The sequence below is a fragment of the Leptodactylus fuscus genome, chromosome 6, assembly GCF_031893055.1.
Source record: "Leptodactylus fuscus isolate aLepFus1 chromosome 6, aLepFus1.hap2, whole genome shotgun sequence".
Taxonomy (NCBI): Eukaryota; Metazoa; Chordata; class Amphibia; order Anura; family Leptodactylidae; genus Leptodactylus; species Leptodactylus fuscus.
Window position 1 is genome coordinate 174686845 of NC_134270.1, and position 25140 is coordinate 174711984.

The 25140-nt window shown below is 42.8% G+C and overlaps 1 protein-coding gene across 1 annotated transcript; it reads right to left on the reverse strand.

The window, feature by feature from the left end:
* Nucleotides 1-365: 365 nt before the first annotated feature.
* LOC142210158 (B-cell receptor CD22-like) lies at nt 366-16251 on the reverse strand. The gene is made up of 9 exons (XM_075279184.1): nt 16209-16251; nt 15757-16125; nt 13126-13407; nt 11675-11872; nt 9470-9730; nt 5854-5947; nt 5345-5375; nt 2227-2301; nt 366-455 (listed from the first exon to the last, which is right to left on the reverse strand). The coding sequence occupies exons 1-9, from the start codon at nt 16249-16251 to the stop codon at nt 366-368; spliced, it is 1443 nt and encodes a 480-aa protein (XP_075135285.1).
* Between the last annotated feature and the right edge of the window lie 8889 nt (nt 16252-25140).

Below are 25140 nucleotides of genomic sequence, written 5' to 3' on the forward strand. Positions count from 1 at the left end.
AAAACTGAAGCAATATTTAACCTACACGGTGAATTGCCAAATCATTAGAACAAAGTTGTCTGTGACAGGAAGGGAATGTATAAGCTGTGCTAAACATATATGAGAGAACACCCCGGATTTAGGGCTTACAAGGAAAAAGACACCAGAAGAGACCCTCAATCATAGGAGCTACTGGGGACATAGTAGGAAATTCTATATTCCCAATGTCCTCCGCACGTCTTTCATATTGTGAAGTCATATAAAGTGGAATCTGTCAGTTTTTTTTTTTTTTTTTTTTTTTTAAATGAGGTCTGGTCATTAAGGGGTTAAACATGTGTCTGCTCCTACAAAATATTGCTGTACGCCTCCGGTTATTTCTTGTGTTGTTAATGGAGGTTTGACTTCTTAGTTCGGTTTGATATATTTTGGTAAGTGGCGCTTTCATGTCCTCCTGTGATCTCAGGGGGGTTCATAGGCTGTAAAGTAAGAGATGGTATAGTCAGTGATACAGATTATCAATACACCATGACATCACAGAAGACAAGACATTATATAACACATTGTATCCGTCATCTCAGATTTCGCTATTTGTTGGGGAATTTTCTCTGATGTTATTTATTCTCTTCCTGCTTTATGTTCAGTTGTTTTTCCTCCTCGTCCTTATTAGTAATGGATATGGGAAATTTTCAGCCCATGAGATACAAATGTTATCTGAGAAGAAGAAAGGAGGTGACCTACTAGACCTGTAACATCTGGTAGGGAGCCATCGCTGACCACTAAGACTGGTGACTATGAGCAGTGACGTAACTACCGCCATAGCAGCAGAGACAGCTGCCACAGGGCTCGGGACATTAGGGGTCCAGTGACAGCCGCTACCGCTGCTATCATTATATAATAATGATTGGCAGGCCGGGAGAGGTAAGAAACATAAAAACACTGTTACTTACCTCTCCACAATCCGGGCAGGCTTCGCCCTAGTTGTCTGATGTCTCATGACCCTGGCCTGCGTTCCAGGTCATTTGACGTCATTGAAGATGGACTACTTCGGAGGCCAACAACGTAGGAGCCGGAGGATGGGTGAGAGTTTTTTAATGTTTTTCTCCCCCTGGGTCTCCGATTATTATACTCTGGGGTCTGAAAAGACCCCAGAGTATAATAAGTGTTTATGGGTGTCCACAGTGGGACATAATACTGTGTGCACGGGCCACTATGGGGCATAATAATGAGTGCAGGGGCCACTATGGGGATAATACTGTGTGCAGGTGTTAGGATTGTGCAGAAGCTGCGGCCATGAGATGGGCGTTGCTGCCTGTTCTTCTGTACAGTTCCAGTCTGTAAACATTATTGGCCCTAGCTAGTAAATTACCCCTTAGGTAGCAATGCCACAGTTAGTCAGGCAGCATGCTGCCTTGTATGTGTGTGGTAGAACTCAGTAGGGTCAGCTAGCATTACTTCTCAGACAGGGTGACTGGGAGTGGGCTTGGCAGTAGTTGCCTAGGTGGTACTACCACACACAGGGTTTACTTGGTCTCTGGCTAGTCCTGGAGTTCAGGCTAGCCAGTTTGTTTATTTGTGCGGCTGCTCTGACTGCACAGGACTCTGTGACTGGTAACAAAGCAAACCTGGTGGCTTAATTTAGCTGGCAGTGACAGGAACTGTCAGTCACTGTTCACACCAGGTTTTTAGCAGTCAGTAGCCCAGAGGGCTCCGCAGGGTTTTTAAGTTGTTTAGTTTTTTTTTTAAATAAATCCTGCTGACCATAACAGTAGGGGCCACTATGGGGAATAATACTGTGTGCAGGGGCCACTAAGGGACATAATAGAGCGCGCAGGAATGCGTAGGAGGGGGTCGATCGAGGTCTTCGGCGTCAGTGTCAGTCGGGGGGGCCCATGTCAAAAGTTCACCATGGGGCACCGCCATTGCTAGTTACACCACTACGAGGTGTCCTAGCTGAGAGGTCCTGGGTAATGTGGGGTTATATAATGACTTAGTCTTGATTATAGGACTTGTCTTTGGAAAATTAACCCTGTCCATACTGTCTGCTAGTGAGAAGCTTGCTTGGGACTCCCCCTTGTAGATAATCTGGAGAGCGACTCAGAACAACATCTCCTCCATTATTCATCCTCCTCAGTGATTGTATTATTGATCCTTATCGGACTCCCCCCATGTCACCGTCCATCTCAGCCTACATCAGTAACCAGATTCTTCTTATAGTCCTATAAAATAATCTTATATTATGACATTTACCTTTAATTCTTCATAATCATTGGCTATATCCTTTTTTATAAGATCGGTATATGTGGCATCTGGAGACTCCACAGTCTAGAAATACAAAATATCAGAGAATTACCAAAAACTCACTCGAACCTATTTCCAACATTTGATACATGTCAACATCTTGTACAACATTATTTGGTGTGATCTTTGCCCTTTGCTTTCCATCAGTTCTTCTTGGTACTTGGATATAGTTTTTGGCAGGGAGGTTGTTCCTGCCGCCATCTTGGAGAACTAAGCCCAGGAACAGGAAAAATATTTTTATAGATTTGTAGAGCGGGTGATTTCGGACACGGGGATACCTAACATGTATGTGTTTCACAGTATTTACATACTTTTATATGTGTTCTAGGGAAAGGGGGGTGATTTGAATTTTTAATACTTTTTAAATTTTTTCATATTTTTTTTTTTACTTTTTTTTTATTTATTTTTTTGCATTTATTAGACCCCCTAGGGGTGTTAAACCCCAGGGGGTCTGATCACTAATGCAATGCATTACAATTCTAATGCATTGCAATACATTGCAAAAAATCATCATTTCTTTTGCAGGTTGCATAGACCAGCCTGCAAAAGAAAGAGATTGCAGACCGGCCGGGAGCCTTTAACACGGCTCCCGGCTGCAATGGCAACGTGACGTCGGCCCTGGAGCTTGCTCCAGGTGCTGGCGATCACTGGTAAAATGGCGGTGCTCATGCACCGCCGGGAAAATGGCATCTCCGGCGCCTTTGACCGTGGCGCAGGAGGGGTTAATGCTTCTGATCGGTCCGGGGACCGATCGGAGACATTAGCGCCGGTTGTCTACTGCTTAAAGCAGTAGACACCCGGCGGCTATGGTGGCCGCCTGGCTCCCGGGCGGTCACTATAGTTACACACCCGGCATGTGCCGTACTATTACGGCGGATGTCGGGAAGGGGTTAATCAAATTGTCCGGGGTAAAGCATTCCAGAGAAAAGTCTTGGAAATGGGAGTGGCATGTTCGGGTAACAGAGGACACAAGTCTAAGGTCATTGGCAGAACAAACAAGATGGGTTGGGCGGTAGTTAATGACGAGAGAGGAGATATAGGGGGGAGCAGCGATGTGGATGGGTTTGTGGTCAGAGTGATAAGTTTATATTGTATCTGTGATGGGCAACCAATCCATCCACTGACACAAGGTAGATGCGTCTGTTTACCGGTTTGACAGAAAGAGGAGTCTAGTGGCCGCGTTCAGGACAGATTGTAGTAGGGAGAGATTAGTAAGAGGAATAGTGAAGACGAGAGAGAATCAGAGCGACAATGAGGGATTTTGATGTTTCCATTGTGAGAAAAGGGTAAATTCTAGAGATGTTTTTGAGGTTCAGGTGGAAAGAGCCTTCAAGTGTTTGAATACGTGGGGTGAAGGTGAGCTCTGAATCAAATGAAACTCCAAGACAGCGGACGTGGCACCTCGGTGTAATACAGTGTAATAGGCCATAGACAGAAAGAAATATCAGGGTCATCTTGGTTAGTGGATGAGGGAACGCAAGAACTTCAGTTTTTGAAAGATTCAATTTCAGATAGAGATAAGCCATGATGTTAGAGACCGCAGAGAGACAGTCACTGGTGTTCTTTAGTGGTGCAGGGGTGATGTCCCGGGATGAGGTATATAGTTGGGTGTCATTAGCATAAACATGGTATTGAAAGCCAAATTTGCAAATGTTTTTTGCGAATGGTTTGTCCAACTGGGGCTGTGTACAGAGAGAAGAGGAGGGGGCCTAGGACCGAGCCCTGAGGAGCCCCAACCGCAAGGGGCAGAGGAGAAGAAATAGCCCCGGTGAATGATATACTAAATAAGCAGTCAGAGAGATAGGAAGAACCCAAGAGAGAGCGCGTTATCCCTGTGGCCAATAGAGTGGAGCATAGCGAGGAGGAGTTTGTGGTCTACGGTGTCAAATGCTGCTGAGACATCCAGAAGGTTCAGTAGTGAACGGTTCCCTTTAGATTTAGCCATCAAGATATTGTTAGAGACCTTTGTGATGGCTGTTTCTGTAGAGCGTAGTGCACGGAAACCTGATTGTAAGGTGTCCAGAAGAGCATGTGCAGAGATGGCGGATTAGGTGGGAATATACCAGATGTTCCAGGAGTGTAGCGATGAAGGGGAGGTGAGAGATGGCTCGGTAGTTAGCAGCACAGGACGGGTCAAGGGAGGATTTTTTCAGTAGTGGGGATATGACAGCATGTATGAAGGAGGAGAGAAAGATTCCAGAAAAAGGAGAGAGGTTAAAGGGGTTGGCCACTTTCAGACCAATATTGACAAACAAATGTACAATAAAAAGATATACAATTTCCCACTATACTTTCTGTATCAATTCATCACAGTTTTTTAGATTTCGGCTTGCTGTCATTCATTCTGTTAATTCTAGAAGATAAAACTCTGGTCATGTGATTTACGGTCCATGGTCATATGATGAGCACACAGGTGCCACTCGTAATCAGCTCTAGAGGGCAGCCCCCTTAACATCATGCATGACTTAATAAGCCTACTAACATGATGCGGAGTTTATTGCCAAATTAGTATTTCTATTCCAAACGGAACAGATTCCCAGCTATGGACAGTGCTGTTTGGGTCTTTTGGACCTCTTCAGCATAGCGCAAGGATATTGATTTTGCAGAGTGATACACAATTGACCAGGGTCAGGGGATAATCATACACATTAGGGAGAGTGTGTGCCTACATAGCGGAATCCCTAGCGGAGCAGGAATGACTTGTAAGTCTCCGTATGCCTATGTAGGCACACACTCTCCCTAATGTGTATGATTATCCCCTGACCCTGGTCTATAGTCTCTCACTCTGCCAAATCAGTATCCCTGCGCTATGCTGAGGAGGTCCAAAAGACTGAAACAGCGCTGTCCATAGCGGGAATATGTTCCTTTTGGAATAGAAATACTAATTTGGCAATAAACTCAACATCATGTCAGTAGGCTTATTAACTGAGTCATGCATGATGTTAAGGGGGCTGCCCTCTAGAGGGCGCCGTACAGAGTGCACTGTTCTCCTAATTACATCCTGGAGAATAGATTTGCATATTTTTTTACCCTAATATATAAATATACATTATATAAACCATTTTACCTCATTCCTTGTCACCTTCTGGCATCGCCTTCTATAAAAAGAACACATCAGGTTGTTACTGCTGATCAGGGACATGAGAAAGTCTAATAGTAGACAATTGCCAATTCTGTAAGGTTTTCTGTGCAGCAGTCACCTCATTGACATCACAAACAATATGAGTAGGATCACAATAGAAAATAACACCTCTACATCAATTACAATAGATGATGTCACATCTATTCCCTCTCCCTGCACTCAGAATGTCTAGCAAACGCTCCCATAGACCCCAATGAGTCGCCACATGGCCTCTGGCAATGACTAACTGCTGTTAGGTCAAGTACGGAAAATAGAACAAAGAAAAAAATGATGAACTAAAAACAGATTAGAATAAAGTGATAGATAATAGTAATAATAATAATAATAATAATAATAATAATAATAATAATAACATAAACATTAAAAATGGTGACATGTTCCCTTTAAAGCAATGTATAAGCATCCTAGAAATCTTCCTTATTATTACATCCTACCTCCAGTAGACGTAGACGAGCGCCACCACCAGCAGAGGGCAGATGGCTCCAATGGTCACCAGAAGGATAATGTTACTATTAGATGTTCCTCCATCTGCAGAGAAAGGCAAGAAATAGAATGGATGAAAATATTGTAAAGGTTGTAAATATATGATCACAGAAACATTGTTATCCTTAAAACTAAATGCAGTATAACTATTTGTGTTTAAACTGAATATAATATTATGTGACAAGATGACGCCAGTAGAGATGAGCGAACAGTGAAATATTTGAGGTTCGATATTGGTTTTGAGTAGAGCCTTAATATTCAACTAGTTGATCAAATATCGAATCCCATTATAATCTATGGGAAAAAATGCTCGATTCAGAGGAAACCACTATTCGACTAAAGGAGTCCAAGTCCACGAGTAGCAGGAGGAGAGTGTTTAGGAGGAGCGCTGTGCAGTTATAGTGCACAGACCCCATTATAGTCTATGGGGTAGGTGCACTTTAACTGCACAGTGCTTGCAGTTGCACTGATATTCCATTAGGGGGTCCTCCTGCGGACTTCTTCCGGACGGGAGGCAAGCGTTGAACCGGCCCTTACTCGTCCTGCAGAACCAGCATTGATTGGCCAATCAACGCTGGTTCTGCAGCAGGCTCGTCCTTGCTAGTCGGGAGAGCTGGCAGCTTGCTGTTTCGAAGGAGCTGACTTTTTCTCATAGGAATGCATTGACCAGCGTTGATTGGCCAGTGTACAGCATTCAGCCAATCAACGCTGATTCCGCTGGAATCTCGTCCGTGACAAGGCGGACCACAATGGAGACTGCTATGATCTGATCTTAGACTCCGCCTCCTCACAGATGAGCCTCCGGCAGAACCAGCGTTGATTGGCCGAATGCTGTACACTGGCCAATCAACGCTGGTCAATGCATTCCTATGAGAAAAAGTCATCTCCCTCGTAACAGCAAGCTGCCAGCTCTCCTGACTAGCAAGGACGAGCCTTCTGCAGAACCAGTGTTGTATACAGTGTATAACATTCGGCAAATCAACGCTGGTTCTGAATTGAATCTTTACTGCAAATAGCGATAGTATTTGAACGAGTACGTGTATTTCGAATACCATATTATTCGCTCGAATACCTACTCGCTCATCTCTAGACACCTGCAATATCTGGATATAGCTATAATATGCTTTTTTGTCCCAGGTTGAAACTAAAATCATATGTCCCTGTAATCTATTGTCTGTGGAGTCAGTAGTCCTCCCCAGCTGATTTGAGCCGTTTCCATTTGGTTGGAGACTATGGACATCTAACTCAAAGAGAACATCTCTAAACATTGGTGGAAAAACCAGTTAGGCTGTCAAAGCATGAACAGATAAAATTGAATTAACCCCTAGCCCTCACACATCCAGTGGGTGGAGTTCAGAGCTAAGCCAATGCTGTATACTAGGCTATATGTATATACTGTAATGCATGCATGGGATTGTGAAGATTGAGGCTGCAAAGACATTCCTGTGTGTTATGGACTTTTGACAATGAACCAGACATCATGACAAGATGGCCTCTATGGTGTCCTCAAGTGTAGGCCCTGACCATGTGGAAGCCACATGGCAAGAAGCCACTCCCACAGGAAATGGCATCACAGAAACCACATGGCAAGACGATACATCACTTCCTGGAGGTAGTGCCCTGGAGCTGATGTCACAGGAGGCGGATACCTCGACCAACCAATCAGAGATTTCTGTTGTTTACTTCCTGTATGTGGTTATGAAAACCTGAACACATAATAAATTTCTCTCTCTATTGTTTGCATGCACTGATATAGGTAGTGATTGTCACAGCGTCCCCATAATAGTCACTTATACACTGACCATTAACAGCTCGGATGTTCTATAACTGAGATTTCTGCTGTGGATCGGTGAAAGGATGTACATATTCTTTAGCATTAAAGTACATTGCACCGACAGATTATATACTCTTACCCTGCACAAATAATAAGCACAAAATATACAGTATACAATGACTACTACCCAGAGCTCCAGGCTTTATACATACCTATTACAGGGATCTCTGTCAGGGCTGACTCTCCTCTCCCCACACGATTTACGGCCGTGCAGGAATAGGGCTCCATGTCCCTGGTCACATTATACACTGTCATATTCCCTCCATTGTATAGTAACTTAGTTTTGTTCCGTCCCTTGTACCATTCGTACTCTGTGGCTTCGGGCCTGGAGATGGAGGTACAGACTAAATTCACATCAGTCCCTTCCATTATTTGGCCATTACCAAGGATGGTGACGGTCACATGTTGTGGTGGAACTGCAGAATAGAAAAACAGTGTCATCCCTTTCCCCGCCTTCCAAAGGCAATACATTCTTCATTTTTTATTTTCACAAAGCCTCATGGGGCTTCATTTTTGATGGAAAAATTATATTTCATATTGGTAACATTTAATATTCCGTACGATATACCGAGAAACTGGAAAACCAGATCACAGTGGGGTGGAATTGGAGAAAAACTGTAATTGTGCAACATTGTTACCGGCTTTGTTTTTACAGTGCTCACTGTGCAGCCAGAATCTCATGTCACTTGTACTCAATGGGTTGGTATAATCATGGCAAGGCCAAATTTTTCTTTTTTTTTTTTTTGCATTTTAATCCTTTAAAAAATTGAAAACCTGAGTCGCCATATTCTAACTTATCTTGTGTTTGAAGATTCATAACGTGTCTTTTTTTTACGGATCCTTTGTAACGTCTCTGCCTGCTCAGGTCACTGCGCCATCCTCTGCTCGCATGCTGTGGCGCAGGAGGCAGGTGCAGTTTAATTCCTTGTTTAGAGTTTTTGTTGTACTGTGTGAACATGGCTCTATTTCTGTTATTGAATTTACATTGCACCCGTCTGCTGCACCTTGGTTGCCTCTGGTCATTAAGTGGTTAATTCTGGTCTTGCCCTGTGATTGACGGCCAGCCTTCCTATCAAGTCCGGGGCGAGTTCTTCCTCTCTATTTATTCTTGGCTCATATTCACACTGGTGCTTGCTATTGCCTTGTGCGTGCTGGCTTTTCTCTTGCTGTTATTTCTTGTATTCTGACTCTTGACCTCTGGCTTTCCCTATTGACTACTCTTTTGGATATCAATTTTGACACTGCATTGCTTGACTGTTACCGACCCTTGGCTAGCTGACCTCCCTTTGTTGTTTGTCTTGTCCGCGTTTTGTGTGTCACAAAAGGGAAAGGTCTGTCGTCCAGTTGTCGCCTATTACCTAGGATAGGACCGGCAAGCAGGAAGGGACAGTGTTGGGGTTTCAGACAAGGGCTCACTGTCTCTTGTGCCCCTTCCTCCAGGGTTCATCTACAGCACTGGGGAACTGCTCTCTGGCACTTCCCTTATATTCACTTTTTATTTATATCAATTTGGGGAACTTCTATTGTTTTGATCATGTTTTAGTTAATTTTTTATGGTCGGTGAAACGCAAGATTTCTGGTATAAATGATGGTAAATCATGTCCTTAGAAACGATGCAATTTTTTTGCACAAAACCAAGTACTGCACACAAAAATTCAAACTTTTATGGACATATTTCTATATTTACCATGTTAACTATGTAACTTATTAACTATGTAATTATATAGACATACACATCACAGGGATCTCTGTCGGGGCTGATTCTCCTCTCCCCACACGATTTATGGCCGTACAGGAATAGGACTCCATGTTCCTGGTCACATTATACACTGTCATATTCCGTCCATTGTATGGTAACTTTTTGTTTCGTCCCTTGTACCATTCATAGTCTATGGCTTCAGGCCTGGAGATGGAGGTGCAGACTAAAGTCACATCAGTCCCTTCCATTATTTGGCCATTGTCAAGGATGGTGACATTCACATGTTGTGGTGGAACTGCAGAATAGAAAGACAGTGTTATCTCTTTCCTGACCTTCCCAAAGTCATAATTTTTTCCTTTCAAAAAGCCATTTGGGGCTTAATATTTTTATGGCAACATTGTATTTCCTATTGGTAACATTTAATATTCCGTACAATATACTGAGAAACTGCAAAACAAAATCACAATGGGGTGAAATTGGAGAAAAACTGTAATTGTGCAACATTGTTACGGGCTTTGTTTTTACAGTGCTCACTGTGCAGCCAGAATCTCATGTCACTTGTACTCAATGGGTTGGTATTAGGGATGAGCGAATAGTATTCGATCAAGTATTCGAGATAATCTAATGAAATCAAATACCACGTGGTAAACGCAGTAAAAATTTGATTCCCCTCCCACCTTCCCTGGCGCTTTTTTTGCACCAATAACTGTGCCGGGCAGGTGGGACAGGAAAGAGGAAAACGTAGGCATCGAAAAAAAATAAGAAAATGTCATTGGTTGGCTAAATCAGGTGACCTTGGATTTATAAGAATAGTGGCAGCCACATTCGTGTCAGATGCGGCTTGGATTTAGACAGGGAGAGACTTTGATTTCCCCTGAAACGAGAATTTTTTCCCCATAGACTATAATGGGAATAGTCCAGCATTGATTATCTACTCAAATCGAATATCGATTATTGAATATTTGACTACTCGCTCATCTCTAGTTGGTATAATTACGGCAAGGCCAATTTTATTTTATTTTATTTTTTTCATTTTTTTGCATTTGAATCCCTTAAAAAAATTGAAAACCTGAGTCGCCATATTCTAACTTATCTTGTGTTTGAAGATTCATTACATGTCTTTTTTTACGGGTCCACTTTTTATTTATATCAATTTGGGGAACTTCTATTGCTTTGATCACTTTTGGTTACCTTTTTATGGTCGACTTTTTTTCCTGCTACAAAGTTCGGTTTGTATATCGGACGCTTATGTACATATAGATACGTAGTTTGCATCTCTTTCACTTTATGTACTTTAATATGTGTTCTACTGAAGAGGGGGATTGGAATTTTTATTTCCTTTTTTTATCTGTATTTGCTGCAATTTTTAGAGGGGTCTGATCACTAATACATTATTTAAGCTAGATTTCTGATGGCAAATACTGTTCTTAGAAATGATGCAAATTTTTGCACAAAACCACGTACTGCACACAAAAATTCTAACTTGTATGGACATATTTCTATATTTACCATGTTGACTAAGTAACTTATTAACTATTAGAGATGAGCGAGTAGTTAAATCTTCGATATTCGATATTTGTTTCGAGTAGCCCCTCAATATTCGACTACTCAAATCGAATATCGAACCCTATTATAGTCTATCGGGGGAAAATACTCGTTTCAGGGGTAGGAAACATTCGATCAAACTCAACTTACCAAGTCCACGAGTGAGGATCTGGCTGGATTCTCTGAGAAGTCTTCTCCGTGCAGCGTCCCCGCGTCGTCATTTGGCAATGAATTCACTCTGCCAGGCATCGGGCCCGGGGAGAGACGACTGCGCATGTCCACACTACAAGAAAATGGCCGCTTACAGTCAAAGCAGCCATTTTCTTGTAGCGCGGGCATGCGCAGTCAGCTCTGCCCAGGCCCGATGCCTGGCAGAGTGAATTCAGAGCCGGAAGACGCCACGGGGAAGCTGCACGGAGAAGACTTCTAAGGTAGGAGAAGAACCAGCGTTGATTGGCCGACTGTATAGCATTCGGCCAATCAACGCTGGTTCTGCATCAAATTTTTCCATTCGAATAGCGAGTGGTACTCGATCGAGTACGAGTATTTCGAATACCGTAGTATTCGATCGAACACCTACTCGATCGAGTACTACTCGCTCATCTCTATTAACTATATAATTCTATATACATACATAGTACAGGTATCTGTATCGGGGCTGACTCTCCTCTCCCCACACGATTTATGGCAGTACAGGAATAGGGCTCCATGTCCCTGGTCACTTTATGCACAGTCATCTCCCCTCTATTGTTCCGTAATCTGGTTTTCCCTTTGTACCATTCATACTCATGCACATCAGGATTGGCGAAATCATTACATTGTAACGTCACATCACTGCCTTCTATCACTTCATCCATCTCAATGACGATGACGGTCACATTTTTGGGAGCATCTGTGGAAGGAAATGAAAGCGATGCGATGACTTATATGAATTCTACACACAGAACTCTTTAAAGATACATTGGTCATTGTGCCTTCACAAAAAATATAAGGAGCTATATTTACAAACACCCATAAGAAAATGGCACGAATGCAGGTCTTTTGGCTGATTCTATCTCATTCTGAATTTAGTTCTGGCTTCCCAAGACATCTTGAGGAGCATTAACCAATTACAATTTGTCCCACAAAAAATAAACCCCCATACTGCTCCATGGATGGAAAAATAAAAACGTCATAACTTAAGCAAAAACTAGGGTTGAGCCGATCTTGAGATTTCAGGATCGTTTTTAAAATCTGATTTCTGATCATTTTCCATCTGATCCCGATCCCAATTCCGATCCTAATGCAAGTCAATGGGATTTTTCATTGATCGAAAATTGGAATTTAAAAACGATCCTATTCACTACACAGCGTGGAATCCAAAAATTGAAGGGTTAAATTTTTAGACTCCACGCTGTGTAGTGATTAAAAAATCCCCTTGCTACTTAAGGCCCCCCTGCTGTTTGCTTATCCACAGAGAAGCGCTGCCCCTGCCACCCCATACTGCTCTCGCTCTTCTTCTTTCTACTTTGCATGTCTGCAGAGCACCGGACGTGCCCCTGCCTCCCAGGCTAGTGTTACTAATGCTTCAAGTAGGCGGGGCTTGTTGTGGCACGCACGGGGGCACGCTCGGCGCTCTGCAGACATGCGCAGTAGAAAGAAGAGGAGCAAGAGCAGCGTGGAGTGGCAGAGGCAGCGCTTCTGTGCAGGTAAGTTGAGTGTCCGGGATCAGAATTCCGTTCCTGATTTTTTTTAGACGGGATCGGAACCCGATCGCGATCGTGAAATTTACTCGATTGATGATCGGGATATGATCTTTTCTGATCCCGATCGCTCAACCCTAGCAAAAACGTGATTTTTTTTTTTTTTTTGAGGACACTCCGCATTATGTTCCTACATTACACTGTGGCTGGTGTAATACTGAGTTTCCTTTTGACTCTTTTCAAGGAGTCTCAGATAGTGTCACATCAGAGAATGTCAAAATATTAGAGAACGTTTCCTATGTGAATGACCACGATAACATTTTCCAATAGAAACAATCTTGTTTGTGCCAAACGAAGGAGTCTAAGCACCCGGTCACCTCCTATACTGTAAGTCACCTGCACATATTAATATCTTAGCCATTTAATAACATTATAATCGTCCCCCCTCACATATAATACATACAGTCGATGTACAGAATTTTTGATCTCTCAGTTCTCTGTCCATTAGGATATGTAGCCGTGCACTGAACACGACTCTCATCATCCACATAGGAAGGAATATAAGTCAGTTCTGATTCTTCTCTCCAGGATCCTCCAGAAATCTCCACTGACTTCCTTTTAACTTGACCAGGTTTGTTCCATTGTAGAGATGGAGGACTGGAGCGACACGTGTGATCTACAGAACATCTCATAGTGGCGGCTTCTCCTTCTCTTATATTCAGAGAGACAGAAAGATCAACATGACCTGGATATTCTGAAAAATTGTATCACAAATTGTTACATCAACATTTGGTCACATCTGCTTGTTATTATGTTTATACTGGGACTTCGAGGCAATGAAATTCTGTCAAAGTCTTCTACGTGGGGCCTTAGCCTAAAGGAGTATTCTCATCTCAGCCTTTCATGTGTCTACAACTCCCTTAGATGGTGGGTAGATGTAGAAATATACAAACATGGCTGTTCTTCTCTGTCCTGTAGAGGTGAAAAGGAGTTCTGTGCACTGAGCTCTAACTGCACCGCGGCTGCTGATATCTGCTGATCGGTGGGGCTGCCGGGTGTCATCTCCTACCAATCTCATACCAATAGTCTATCCTAAGGATAAATCATTATAAAAATTTTGAGGAAACAAAGAAGAACAGTCATGTTTATCGAGTCCGAAGGTCCTAACCCTTTAGTGTACAGTTCATTTTTATGTCTTTATTAGAGTGAGAATAAGAAAATGTATCCGCTTTAGAGATGAGCGAACACTAAAATGTCCGAGGTTTGAAATCCGATTCGAACAGCCGCTCACTGTTCGACTGTTCAAATGGATTTCGAACCCCATTATAGACTATGGGGGGAAATGCTCGTTTCAGGGGTAGGCAACATTCCATAAAATTATACTTACCAAGTCCACGAGTGACGATCGGGCTGGATTCTCCTTGAAGTCTTCTCCCAGCGCAGCGCCCCCGCGGCGTTTTCCGGCTGGAATTCACTCTGCCTAGGCAGAGTGAATTCCAGCCGGAAGACGCCGCGGGGAAGCTGCACGGAGAAGACTTCTAAAGGTAGGAGAAGAACCAGCGTTGATTGGCAGAATGTATAGCATTCTGCCAATCAACGCTGGTTCTGCATCGAACCTTAAACTTCGAACAGCTAGTAGTGTTCGATCGAGTACGAGTATTTCGAATACCGTAGTATTCTATCGAACACCTACTCAATCGAACACTACTCGCTCATCTCTAATCAGCTTCATTTTTCTATCCAAAGAAAAAATGGTTTCGCTGCGGAGAGCAGAAGACGCTCACTGGTGTTTACCGGCGGACACTAGGGTTGAGCGATCGTGTTCGGAAAAGATCGGATTCCGATCGACGATCGAGAAAATTTCACGATCGCGATCGGAATTCCAAACACGATCTTTTTAGGTGGGATCGAGATCGGTACTATTTCCCACAATGCTTTGCTTAGCCTTCACACTGAGTATATAGTGTATACTCAGTGTGAAGGGTCCGCTGCGGTTCCATAGGAATGAATAGAAGCAGCCGGCACACAGCCTTAACCCCCTGTGCGCCGGCTGCCTCCATTCATTCTAATGGGAGACTAAACTAACATCTCTAGTAGCTACTTACCTCTAGAGATGGCTGCTCCAATGCTCCGGTGTTCTTCTTCACCTCGCTACCGCTCCACGCTGCTCTTCTCACCTCGCTGCCCCGCCTCCCAGGTTAGTGTTTAAAGATCTAGGAAGGCGGGGCTTGTGGCTTAGGAGAGTGTGGGTGGGTACAGGGCGGGGAGATGTGACGTCTCTCCTCCCAGTACCCGCCCACACTCTCCTAAACCGCCCACACTCTCCTAACCTGGCAGGGAGGGGGCAGTGAAGGGAGAAGAGCAGCATGGAGCGGCAGCGAGGCAAAGAAGAACACCGGAGCAGCCATCTCTGCAGGTAAGTGGACACCAGGGGGGACTAAGTAGCCAGAGGATTTAAAAAAAAAAAAAATGATTCACTACACAGCGTGGATTCTAACAATTAAAGCGTTCAATTCTTAGATTCCATGCTGTATAGTGAATAGGATTGCTTTTAAAATCCGATCTCTGATTAGTAAAATAATCTCATTGACTTGCATTGGGATCGGAATTGCGATGGAGATCGGGTTCGAATGAAAAATGATCAGAAATTGGATTTTTAAATCTATCCTGAAAAGTCAAGATCGGCTCAACCCTAGCGGACACTGAATGCCGCGTTTCCGTCTTCTGCCGACAGAAAATGGAATCCTGCAAAACGGAGATCGGGCGCTGGTGTGAATCCGCCCTAACTAACGTATCCAAAAATTTGCAAGACATACAGTAGGGGACAGATAAGTATTCTAAACTATTTGTCAAATCCCTCGCTCCCATAGGAATGCATGTTAGAGGCCGTCAAATATTCACTGCGCTTAACCCCTTGGTGTTCGACCGCTTCCACGCATTCCTATAGGAGCGAGGTATTCGACAAATAGTTTCGAATACTATTCGCTCAACAGTAATAAGGAACAATATGGGGTCCTGATCCGACTACACTGGGTTTGTTTGTTTTCCATATAAAGAAATGTAAATGATTGTCAATAATCTGTGAGATATTCACCTGTGATACTGAGCTGGACAGATCTGTGATATTTCCTATATGCATTTGTCTCTTTATCTTCTGCGATTCCTGGATAAAAGTCATCACCATCCTCTCTTGTCACGGGGTCTATCCGCAGGGTACAGCTGTTCTCTCCTGGTAGCAGTGAGGTCCGATCTTTATAATCCGGTAATACTGATGATGAGTCCTTGGTGTTTAGGATCTCTGGATATAAGGTATGTTGCTTTCTATATGAGTGCCATACAGTGCCGGATATCTGTGAGTTCCTGACAGGATGATATGTACAAGGAATCTCCACACAGGAGCCGATCAGAGCCAAAATTCTAGAAGGGAACGTCCATCGCTGACCTACAGAACCCAGATAGAAGCCTGGAAACAATCAGCAGGACATGAGGGCGGAGTTACAATGTATCATTCTATCTGGTTACATTTGTATATTGAGTTCATGTTACCTTGAAAGATGATGAGAAGAAACATCGGCTTTACACCGGTCATTCTCTACTGCTTGTCGGTGACTAAACACATCCAAACCTTGTCGTATCTCCTGGCAGATCTGAAGAATAAAAAATAAATAAACCAGATTTGGAAAACCACAAATAAAATAATAGTTGTGATGAGAGCTGAGACATGCTACATCCGTTCATAGCTGCCTGGTAAATTAGACAGATTCATTATACTTTGTATTTGGGGCTCTTTCTATGTATTCAGGCTCCTCCCCTCTGTCTATTTGTAGCAGTTCCCTGTTTTGTTACCTCTAGTTTGTTATTTGCCTCCTTTTGACTCTTTCCTGCAATCCTTATGGATATTCTCAATCTATTTGGCGGTCAGTAGGGTTGAGCCGATCCTAACTTTTCAGGATTGATTTTGAAATCCGATTTCCGATCATTTTTCATTAGAACCCGATCTCGATCCCAATTCCGATCCCAATGCAAGTCAATGGGATTTTTTTTACTAATCGGAGATCGGATTTTAAAAGCAATCCTATTCACTATACAGCATGGAATCTAACAATTGATCGCTTTAATTGTTAGAATCCACACTGTGTAGTGATTTTTTTAATCACTAAGTAGCCAGAGGATTTATTTTTTTTAACCTTTTCGCTGCCAAGGGTCTCTGGAAATTTTGCACCTCCAGTAGCCAGAGCAATTTTCACAGTTTTGAGATGGACAAATCAAACATAAATTGCAACATTAAAAAAGCATCCAACCCCCCCATACCTATATATTTTCTTAAAGTAGACACCTGCAGCATTGTCAGAATGCAACTTGGTACTGTATACGAACAGGCACCTTCATGCAATTTTGATTTAAAGTGAATGTTTTATGAAAAAATGCAAATAAATGTATATTAGTTGTTAAAAGTGGAAACCAAACAAAAAATTAAATGCACCAAACCTCCTAAAAATAACAGTTCAACATGTGCAGAGTTCATACATATCACTATAGCCTGCACCCGCATGCACGTGTCTTCAGAAAATCGCTAGAACTGGAAGGAACAAAAATCTGCTTTGAAGCTGGAAATGTTAAAAAAGTATCATCCTATAAAATGTAGGGATTACACACCATGAAAAGTAAGTGAACCCCTAAACCCTATATATTTTTTGAAAGTAGACAACCTGAAGATTACAAATGTCTTAATGGGTCATCGATAGCCACATCCACCTTCATGCAACTTTGCGACCAACACAAATAATTTTTTGAAAAAATACACTAAAACACATATTTGCACCTAAAACTCATGTTCAATCTCACATTTATATACAAAATACTTTTAAAATAATAGCTTATGGTGTATACAATGTGTATATATACTATATGTACCGCAAACATCAACTACAACAACAGCTCGGACTCCCAAAAACACGAATACAGAAGACAAGCAGGATTTTGCTGTTATTCACTAATATGTTATAAAGCTATACTGCACCTACCAAACTGTGACTGTGATACCAAAATCTAACTTTTTTCAGAGTACACAGCATACCGTATATAAAAACACAATTTAATAGTTTATATATACAACCACCTTCATTCAACTTTGCCGCAAACAGAGATTGCTAGCAAAAATTGCGCAAAAATTCAAATTTGCCACTAAAGTGCGGCTCAAGCAATCCCTTTCTGCAAACATAATGTACTGTCCATAAAACTGCAATATGTGAGGAGTTCATACATACCACACATGTATATATACAGTACATATCACACATACACTATATATACATACCACACATGTATATATTTACAGGGGCGGGTGTTAAAGAATCGCCAAAATCACAGAAATGCGCCATTCCATTTTGTGCATGCAAATTAAATAGAACTTTACATAAAAATGTTATTTTCCATCCCCCTATAAAAATTTTAGCACCTATACGTTCATCTCTAGTGATAATCGTTATTACTATTATTTTAGTGTGTAACGGACATCACTAGAGACGTATTTTACTGTAGAAAGCTCAGGTATAGACAGGACAGGGATTGGGTGAAATGTAAACTTTATTTGCAACTTTATGTATATGTTGTGTAAGTGTTTGGTGAGACTTTTTTTTTTGGCGCTGCGACCTGGACAATGGTAAACGTCTGGGTCACAGCGCCAATAAACTTCCTGGTTATGTTCAGGAGGTATAACATAAGAATACCCCACTAGTAAAGCTCAGGGGGGAATTACATTATAACTGTATGTGACAATCAGAGACAAATGTATAGTATACGCTCTGATTGGCACGAGAAGGGTTAATAGGGACAATAGAGTCCCTGCCACCCCCCTCCTGCTGTCACATACAAGTTATGCAGAGAGAGATCATTTCTGTGTCTCTCTCTCTCTGCTGCACTGCTCCGTGTCCCTCTTCCTTTCTTGTTAGAGATCGCAAATTGCTTGCTTACACAGGAGTGGGGGGGACACTTTGGAGCTTTATATCTTTGGACTGCATCAACATATCTTGATGCTTTTAATTGTATTTTAAAGAGGATAATCTCATCTTTAAAATGATATCAAGAACTCGATGATTGGATGTACAGTTTTGGAGCAATTCACTGTTGAAACGCTGTTGGGAATTGAGATCTGCAGTTGGATCTCAATGTCAAATAGTGTTTTCAACAGTGAATTGCTCCAAGACTGTAAGTAAAATCATCAAGTCCCTGGTATTATTTTAAAGATGAGAGTCTCTTCTTTAAAATGCATTTTAAAGCATCAAGATATGCTGATTCAGTCCAGAGATATCGGCATTAGTAGGGAGGACGTAGTACTACTGAAGTGCCACCTTGGGAGCACGTATAGCTACGTGCCTGGCAGCGAAAGGGTTAATCCTCTGGCTACTTAGTCGCCCTGGTGTCCACTTACCTGCAGAGATGGCTGGTCCGGTGCCCGGTGTTCTCGGTCTTCTTTGCCTCGCTGCCCCCGCCTCCCAGGTTAGTGTTTAAAGAGCTAGGAAGGCGGGGCTTGTAGCTTAGGAGAGTATAGGCGGGAGCAGGGCGGGGAGCCGTGAAATTTTCCCTCCAAGTACCCGCCCACACTCTCCTAACCCACCCACACTCTCCTAACCTGGGAGGCAGGGGACAGCGAGGCAAAGAAGAACGAGAACACCGGGCACCGGAGCAGCCATCTCTTCAGGTAAGTAGCTACTAGAGATTTTAGCTAGTCTTCCATTAGAATGAATGGGAGACTAGCTAGCAAAGCATTGTGGGAAATGATCACCGATCTCGATCCCACCTAAAAAGATCGTGTTCGGGATTCCAATCGCGATCGTGAATTTTTCTCGATCGCCGATCAGAATCCGTTTTTTTCCGAATGCGATCGCTCAACCCTAGCGGTCACTGATTATTGCGGTAACTTTTGTGCCCCCTGGAGGATTAAAAAATTGCCATAATGTTTGTGACATTGCCCCTCACCCCTTGTAACCTCAGGTCCATGTCCCCTGTTTTGTCATTTCCCGACCTTATCCTGGTTACTGTTGTGCTCCTTCATGTTCCCGCCTGGTATCTTGCCTGTTACACTCTCTCAGACCTCAGTCACACGGCCAGATCACAAGTGGTGGGGACAATTTTTCATAGGTTATAAGAAGATAAATGTGGAGAATATAGTGATATATTACAGGACTCATGTAGGAAGTTTATACCGTCTGGTAATAAGATGTCTAGGAACAGAAGGAAACCAATGTGGCTGAATAGGGAAGAACCAAGACCTTTCTATTTCTCCATTCTCAGATCTGTAGGAGACTTATTTTTTGTGGGACAAGTTAATTTGTACCATCTAATATTCTGTCTAATGTTCTGGGTTTACGGCATTTACCGTATGGGAAAAAATATGTATGTAGATTTACTCTGACACTAATTATTTATTTATTTATTAATGCTATTTCCCCCCTTGTTTATATTGTCATCTATATTATGTAGCAGATGGAAAATATAAAACTTTACAATAAATCCTATGACATGAGAGTGATGTCGCCTTCGTCCCGTAACAGCCTGGACTTCCCATTTTACTCCCTGCAAAGTGTCTGTATGTTCAGAAACCGACCCCTTCCCCCAAACCGTTTATATTAATAAGTAGTAGGCAGAGGGGAGGGGGAGGAGGGGGATGCAGGTGATAAATATCACTGATTTCAGTAAAGACATAGAATAACACTGACTTATTACTTACCTGCTCTGTATCTTGGTGTGACATCTCAGACAGCAGCACTGTGAGCTCGCTCCTATGTATTAGACATTTGGGGAAGTGACTTGTGTTAGTTATTTCCTGAAAATGCAACATCCTGCGCTGCTTCATAGGACTCAACTCACATTGTCTCTGACCAGAATTTTAGCAATTTTTTTCCTCCCACAGAGTTACTTTTAAACCCTCTCCTCGGGTCTTGAGTTCAATGTATGATACGTTCCTTTATTTTGAGATATCTCCTTTCTTGCTCCTAAAGCCTAGCATCTCCTTGAGAAGCTTTTATATTTGGGTAATACATTTGGCATCATCCCTTCTTCATCCTGTTTTTTGCCCCAACTCCACTTCTGCACCTACAGTACAGTGGCATGCAAAAGTTTACAGCTTTATAAATCCCCGGCCGCCTCCTCTAACCTTGTGCCAAAAACAGCAGCCATGGGTTCTTCTAAGCAGCCGCCTAGCACTTTGAAAATGACAATGGTGGAGGCCACAAGGTAAGAGAAGGCTATAAGAAGATGGCAAAGTGTTCTCAAGTAGTCCTTTCATCAGCAGTTACAAGAACAGTGGAGATCAAGATAATGTCTGGAAAACCAATAAAAATGTCAGAGAGGCAAATCAGAATCCCTGCTTGACTGCAAAAGACCTTCAGGAAGATTCATCAGACCCCGGAGTTGTGGTACATTGTTCTACTGTTAAGTGATACCTGCACAAATATGACCATGATGGAAGAGTCATCAGAAGAAAACTTCTCCTGTGTCCTCACCATGAAATTCAGTGTTAGAAGTCTGCAAAAGAACGTCTAAACAAGCCTGATGCATTTTGGAAACAAGTCCTATAGACTGATGAGGATAAAATAGAACTGTATGGCCACAATGATCAAAGGTATTTTTGGAGAGAAAGGGGTTCAGGATTTCAGGAAACATCTCTCCAAGCATTAAGCATAGGCGTGGGTCATGCTTTGGCGTTGTGTTGCAGCCAATGGCATGGGGAACGTCTTATGTGTAGAGGAAAGAATGGATTCAATGAAATTTTAGAAAATTCTTGAAACAAACAAAACACCATCTGTAACAGAGCTGAAATTGAATAGAGGAGGAGGCGGAGGAGGGTGAGCAAGAGGAGGAGGTGGAGGAGGATGAGCAAGAGGGGGAGGTGGAGGAGGATGAGCAAGAGGTGGAAGAGGATGGCTTCTATAAATGGATAAGGATCCTAAACACATGCCAAAGTCCACCATAGACTACCTAAAAAGGAAGAATGGATAAAAATTAGAGATGAGCGAACAGTGTTCTATCGAACACATGTTCGATCGGATATCAGGCTGTTCGAGATGTTCGATTCCATACGGACACCACGTGGCAAACTCCCAAAAAATTTGATTCCCCTCCCACCTTCCCTGGTGCTTTTTTTGCACCAATAACAGCGCAGGGGAGGTGGGACAGGAACTACAACAAAGGGGGCATTGAAAAAAATTGGAAAAAGTCATTGGCTTCCGAAATCAGGTGACCTCCATTTTAGACGAATAGTGGATTTCAAATCCGGGTCATATGAGAATGTGAACTTTGTGACTATGAGACAGGGATAGCTGTACAGGCAGGGATAGCTAGGGATAACCTTTATTTAGGTAGGAATGTTATTAAAAATAACTTTTTGGGGCTCTATCGGGTGTGTAATTGTGATTTTTGTGAGATAAACTTTTTCCCATAGGAATGCATTGGCCAGCGCTGATTGGCCGAATGAGATACAGAAGACGTAATTCGGCCAGTCAGCGCTGGCTCTGCCGGAGGAGGCGGAGTCTAAGATTGCTACACACCAGTCTCCATTCAGGTCCGACCTTAGACTCCGCCTCCTCCGGCAGAACTGGAGACATAGCGAGCTCACCACACACACTCAGCTCTGCTTCATCATGCTAATAGAATGCAGTCTATTGGCATGATGAAGCAGAGCTGAATGTGTGTGCTGTGCTTAACTACGCCGGTGGCATAGCGAGCTCAACACACACATTCAGCTCTGCGGTATGCGGTGATGCAGCAGAGCTGAGCTCGGCACAAACTCATCTCTGCTGTCCAGAGACTCAGCAGACTTGGCAATGCAATGAACTCTCAACTACACCTCCGGTGTAGTTTAGAGTTCATTGCATTGCCAAGTCTGCTGAGTCTCTGGCACAGCAGAGCTGACCGTGTGCCGAGCTCAGCACTCGCTCAGCTCTGCTGCATCACCACATACCCATAGGAATGCATTGGCCAGCGTTGATTGGCCATTCTCCAGCCAATCAGCGCTGGCTCTGCCGGAGGAGGCGGAGTCTATGATCGCTGTACACCAGTCTCCATTCAGGTCTGACCTTAGACTCCGCCTCCTCCAGCAGAGCCAGCGCAGATTGCTGAAGGCTGGAGACTGGCCAATCAACGCTGGCCAATGCATTCCTATGGTTATGCAGTGATGCAGCAGTGCTGAGCGAGTACCACGCTCAGCACACGGTCAGCTCTGCTGTGCCAGAGACTCAGCAGAGTTGGCAATGCAATGAAATCTCAACTACACCGGAGGTGTCCAAACTTTTGAATGTCACTGTACGTAATCTCAACAATCTTTCATTTGCTCATGTATTTGCTCATGTTATCTATTCTTTACGAATTTGATCTCTGTCATTGTTTTAAAGGTTTAATATTTATGAAATGAATTCCAAAAGACTTTACATCCCTTCACTTTTTTACAATCTGTTATGTAACTTGAGACCTTGTACTAAAATTTAAAAAAACAAAAAAACAAATCCACATTAATCGGCGCTCAATATCCTACATAGAGAATATGAACTGCAAAAGCAGAACTAAAATTTTGCATGGACATAAGTATTCTGCCCTTCAGACTCTTTGCTGTTACATTTTGCTCTGAGGATTTCTAGTTCTCTTGACCATCTTTGAGATGCAGAAAGAAGCCTCTAAGAACCCTTAGACTGTGAGAAACAAGATTCTCAATACAATGTAGAGGTCTATCTGTCCATGAGAGCTCCAGGCGATTATCTGATGCCGAGGATTTGACATAATAGTGGGCAGCAGAAGACAAACCAATGTGGAGCTGATGTTGGATCCGATCACTTCCGATATGCTCCATGTCATATGGATGAATTCACACAACATATTAGACCTTATTAATTATATATCTTTATTCCCTGTTGTATATATAGCAACAACTTTTTCCACATCAGTCCCCGTCCCCAATGAGGAGAATACAGTGGATCCGCATGTGAGTGCAGAGACCAGTCAGTAGAACCGCAGAGGTCTAAACCAGCCCAGGAGAGGGCTGCCCGGCTGCTTGGTTTGTTTTCAGAGCAGCCCTCTCCTGCGCTAGTTTAGAAAAAAATTAAAAAAAATCTAATTGGCCCAGCTGCCGCCCCCTCCAAAATGCCGCCTGAGGCCGTCGCCTCACCTCGCCTCATTAGAGGTGCGGCCCTGGTTGTCATTATGATTTGAAAAGAGAAAACACAGAAGTTTGACAATAAATGGCTTCACCATAGCTAACCATGAATTTAGAAATAGTTTTTATGTTATCATTCATATTTTCTGAAAAAGAGGCCAAAAAACAAAAAAAATCTGCCGGGGTATGTAAACTTTTTAGCACAACTGTATAATATAAGAGAGAGCCTAGGAGCCCTGGAAACTTGTCTATTCTTCCAAAACACTTGGGAGTCATCCTTTTTAGTGGTAGCGTCCCGGATGTTTTGAGAGATTTGACAAGTATGTGTATGAGAAATGACTATTAATAGTTGATGTCATGAGAGGAGAAGAGAGGAACATGCTATAAGTTGCCAAACTAATGCTGCCAGTGACAAATATGGCCAAGGTGGGAGCCAGATGTCATTGCTCACATGTTTAGGGAAGGAGGAGGACATTGATGACATCTCCTGTTGATGTGTGTTTTCTCCCTTTTTGGCAGACCCCAGTAAGGTCAGGGTATGAAGCAGTTGGTAGTCACAGCCTCCATGTGAACTGAATTTGATCTTTTCCGATCCCAATCTGCGATCGAGCAAATTTCATGATCGCAATGAGAATCGACTGGAAAATGATCGGAAATCAGATTTTGAAATCTCAAGATCAGCTCAACCCTAAAAGTGGCTTTTCCCATAGAGAAGCATTGACTAGAGTTGAGCGATCATCGGAAAAGATCAGATTCCGATAGGCGATCAAGCAAATTTCACGATGGTGATCGGGATCGGCTGGAAAATGATCAGAAATCATATTTTAAAATTGATCCTGAAATCTCAAGATCGGCTCAACCCTACCTGTGGTCCATGCTTGTCAGGTTGACAAAGGTGTCATAGTCAGTAGCTGGTCAGTAGCTTGGACCTTGTGTGCATTAGGTCCTCTGAGTAGCTTAGGCCTTGTGAGTCTTGGGCCCTCTAAGTAGATTTGGTTAGTGTGCTTGGTTTTGGGTGCTGCCCCAGAAAATGATTGTTACTGAAGCTTCAAGTACAAATATAATAGTCTGGTGCATATTTAGATTTGTAGAAGGTGCCAGAGATGGAGGCCCATGTTATTGGGTGTTGGAGTACACCTGCATGTGTATGGTCTACAGATCATGACTCTTTGTAGTAAAGTCAAGATATCCCTTAGAGAATATGCAATAGAGGAAAGGGAGACTTCCTCCCTGCAGACTAGAAAGCTGATGATTGAGAAAAGTTTGCAAAAAGAATAAGTATAAGAATAATAGCAAAGATACAGAGTCTGTGGATCGAAAATAAGTCATCCC

What these genes read in the sequence shown, in the direction of transcription:
- LOC142210158 (XM_075279184.1), bottom strand. Translation starts at nt 16,251, where the DNA reads ATGACCGGTGTAAAGCCGATGTTTCTTCTCATCATCTTTCAAG. An exon ending in TGTCCAGCTCAGTATCACAG is followed by an intron (nt 13,408 to 15,756) that starts GTGAATATCTCA and finishes CAGAATATCCAG; the next exon opens with GTCATGTTGATCTTTCTGTC. An exon ending in ATGATTATGAAGAATTAAAG is followed by an intron (nt 456 to 2,226) that starts GTAAATGTCATA and finishes CTTACTTTACAG; the next exon opens with CCTATGAACCCCCCTGAGAT.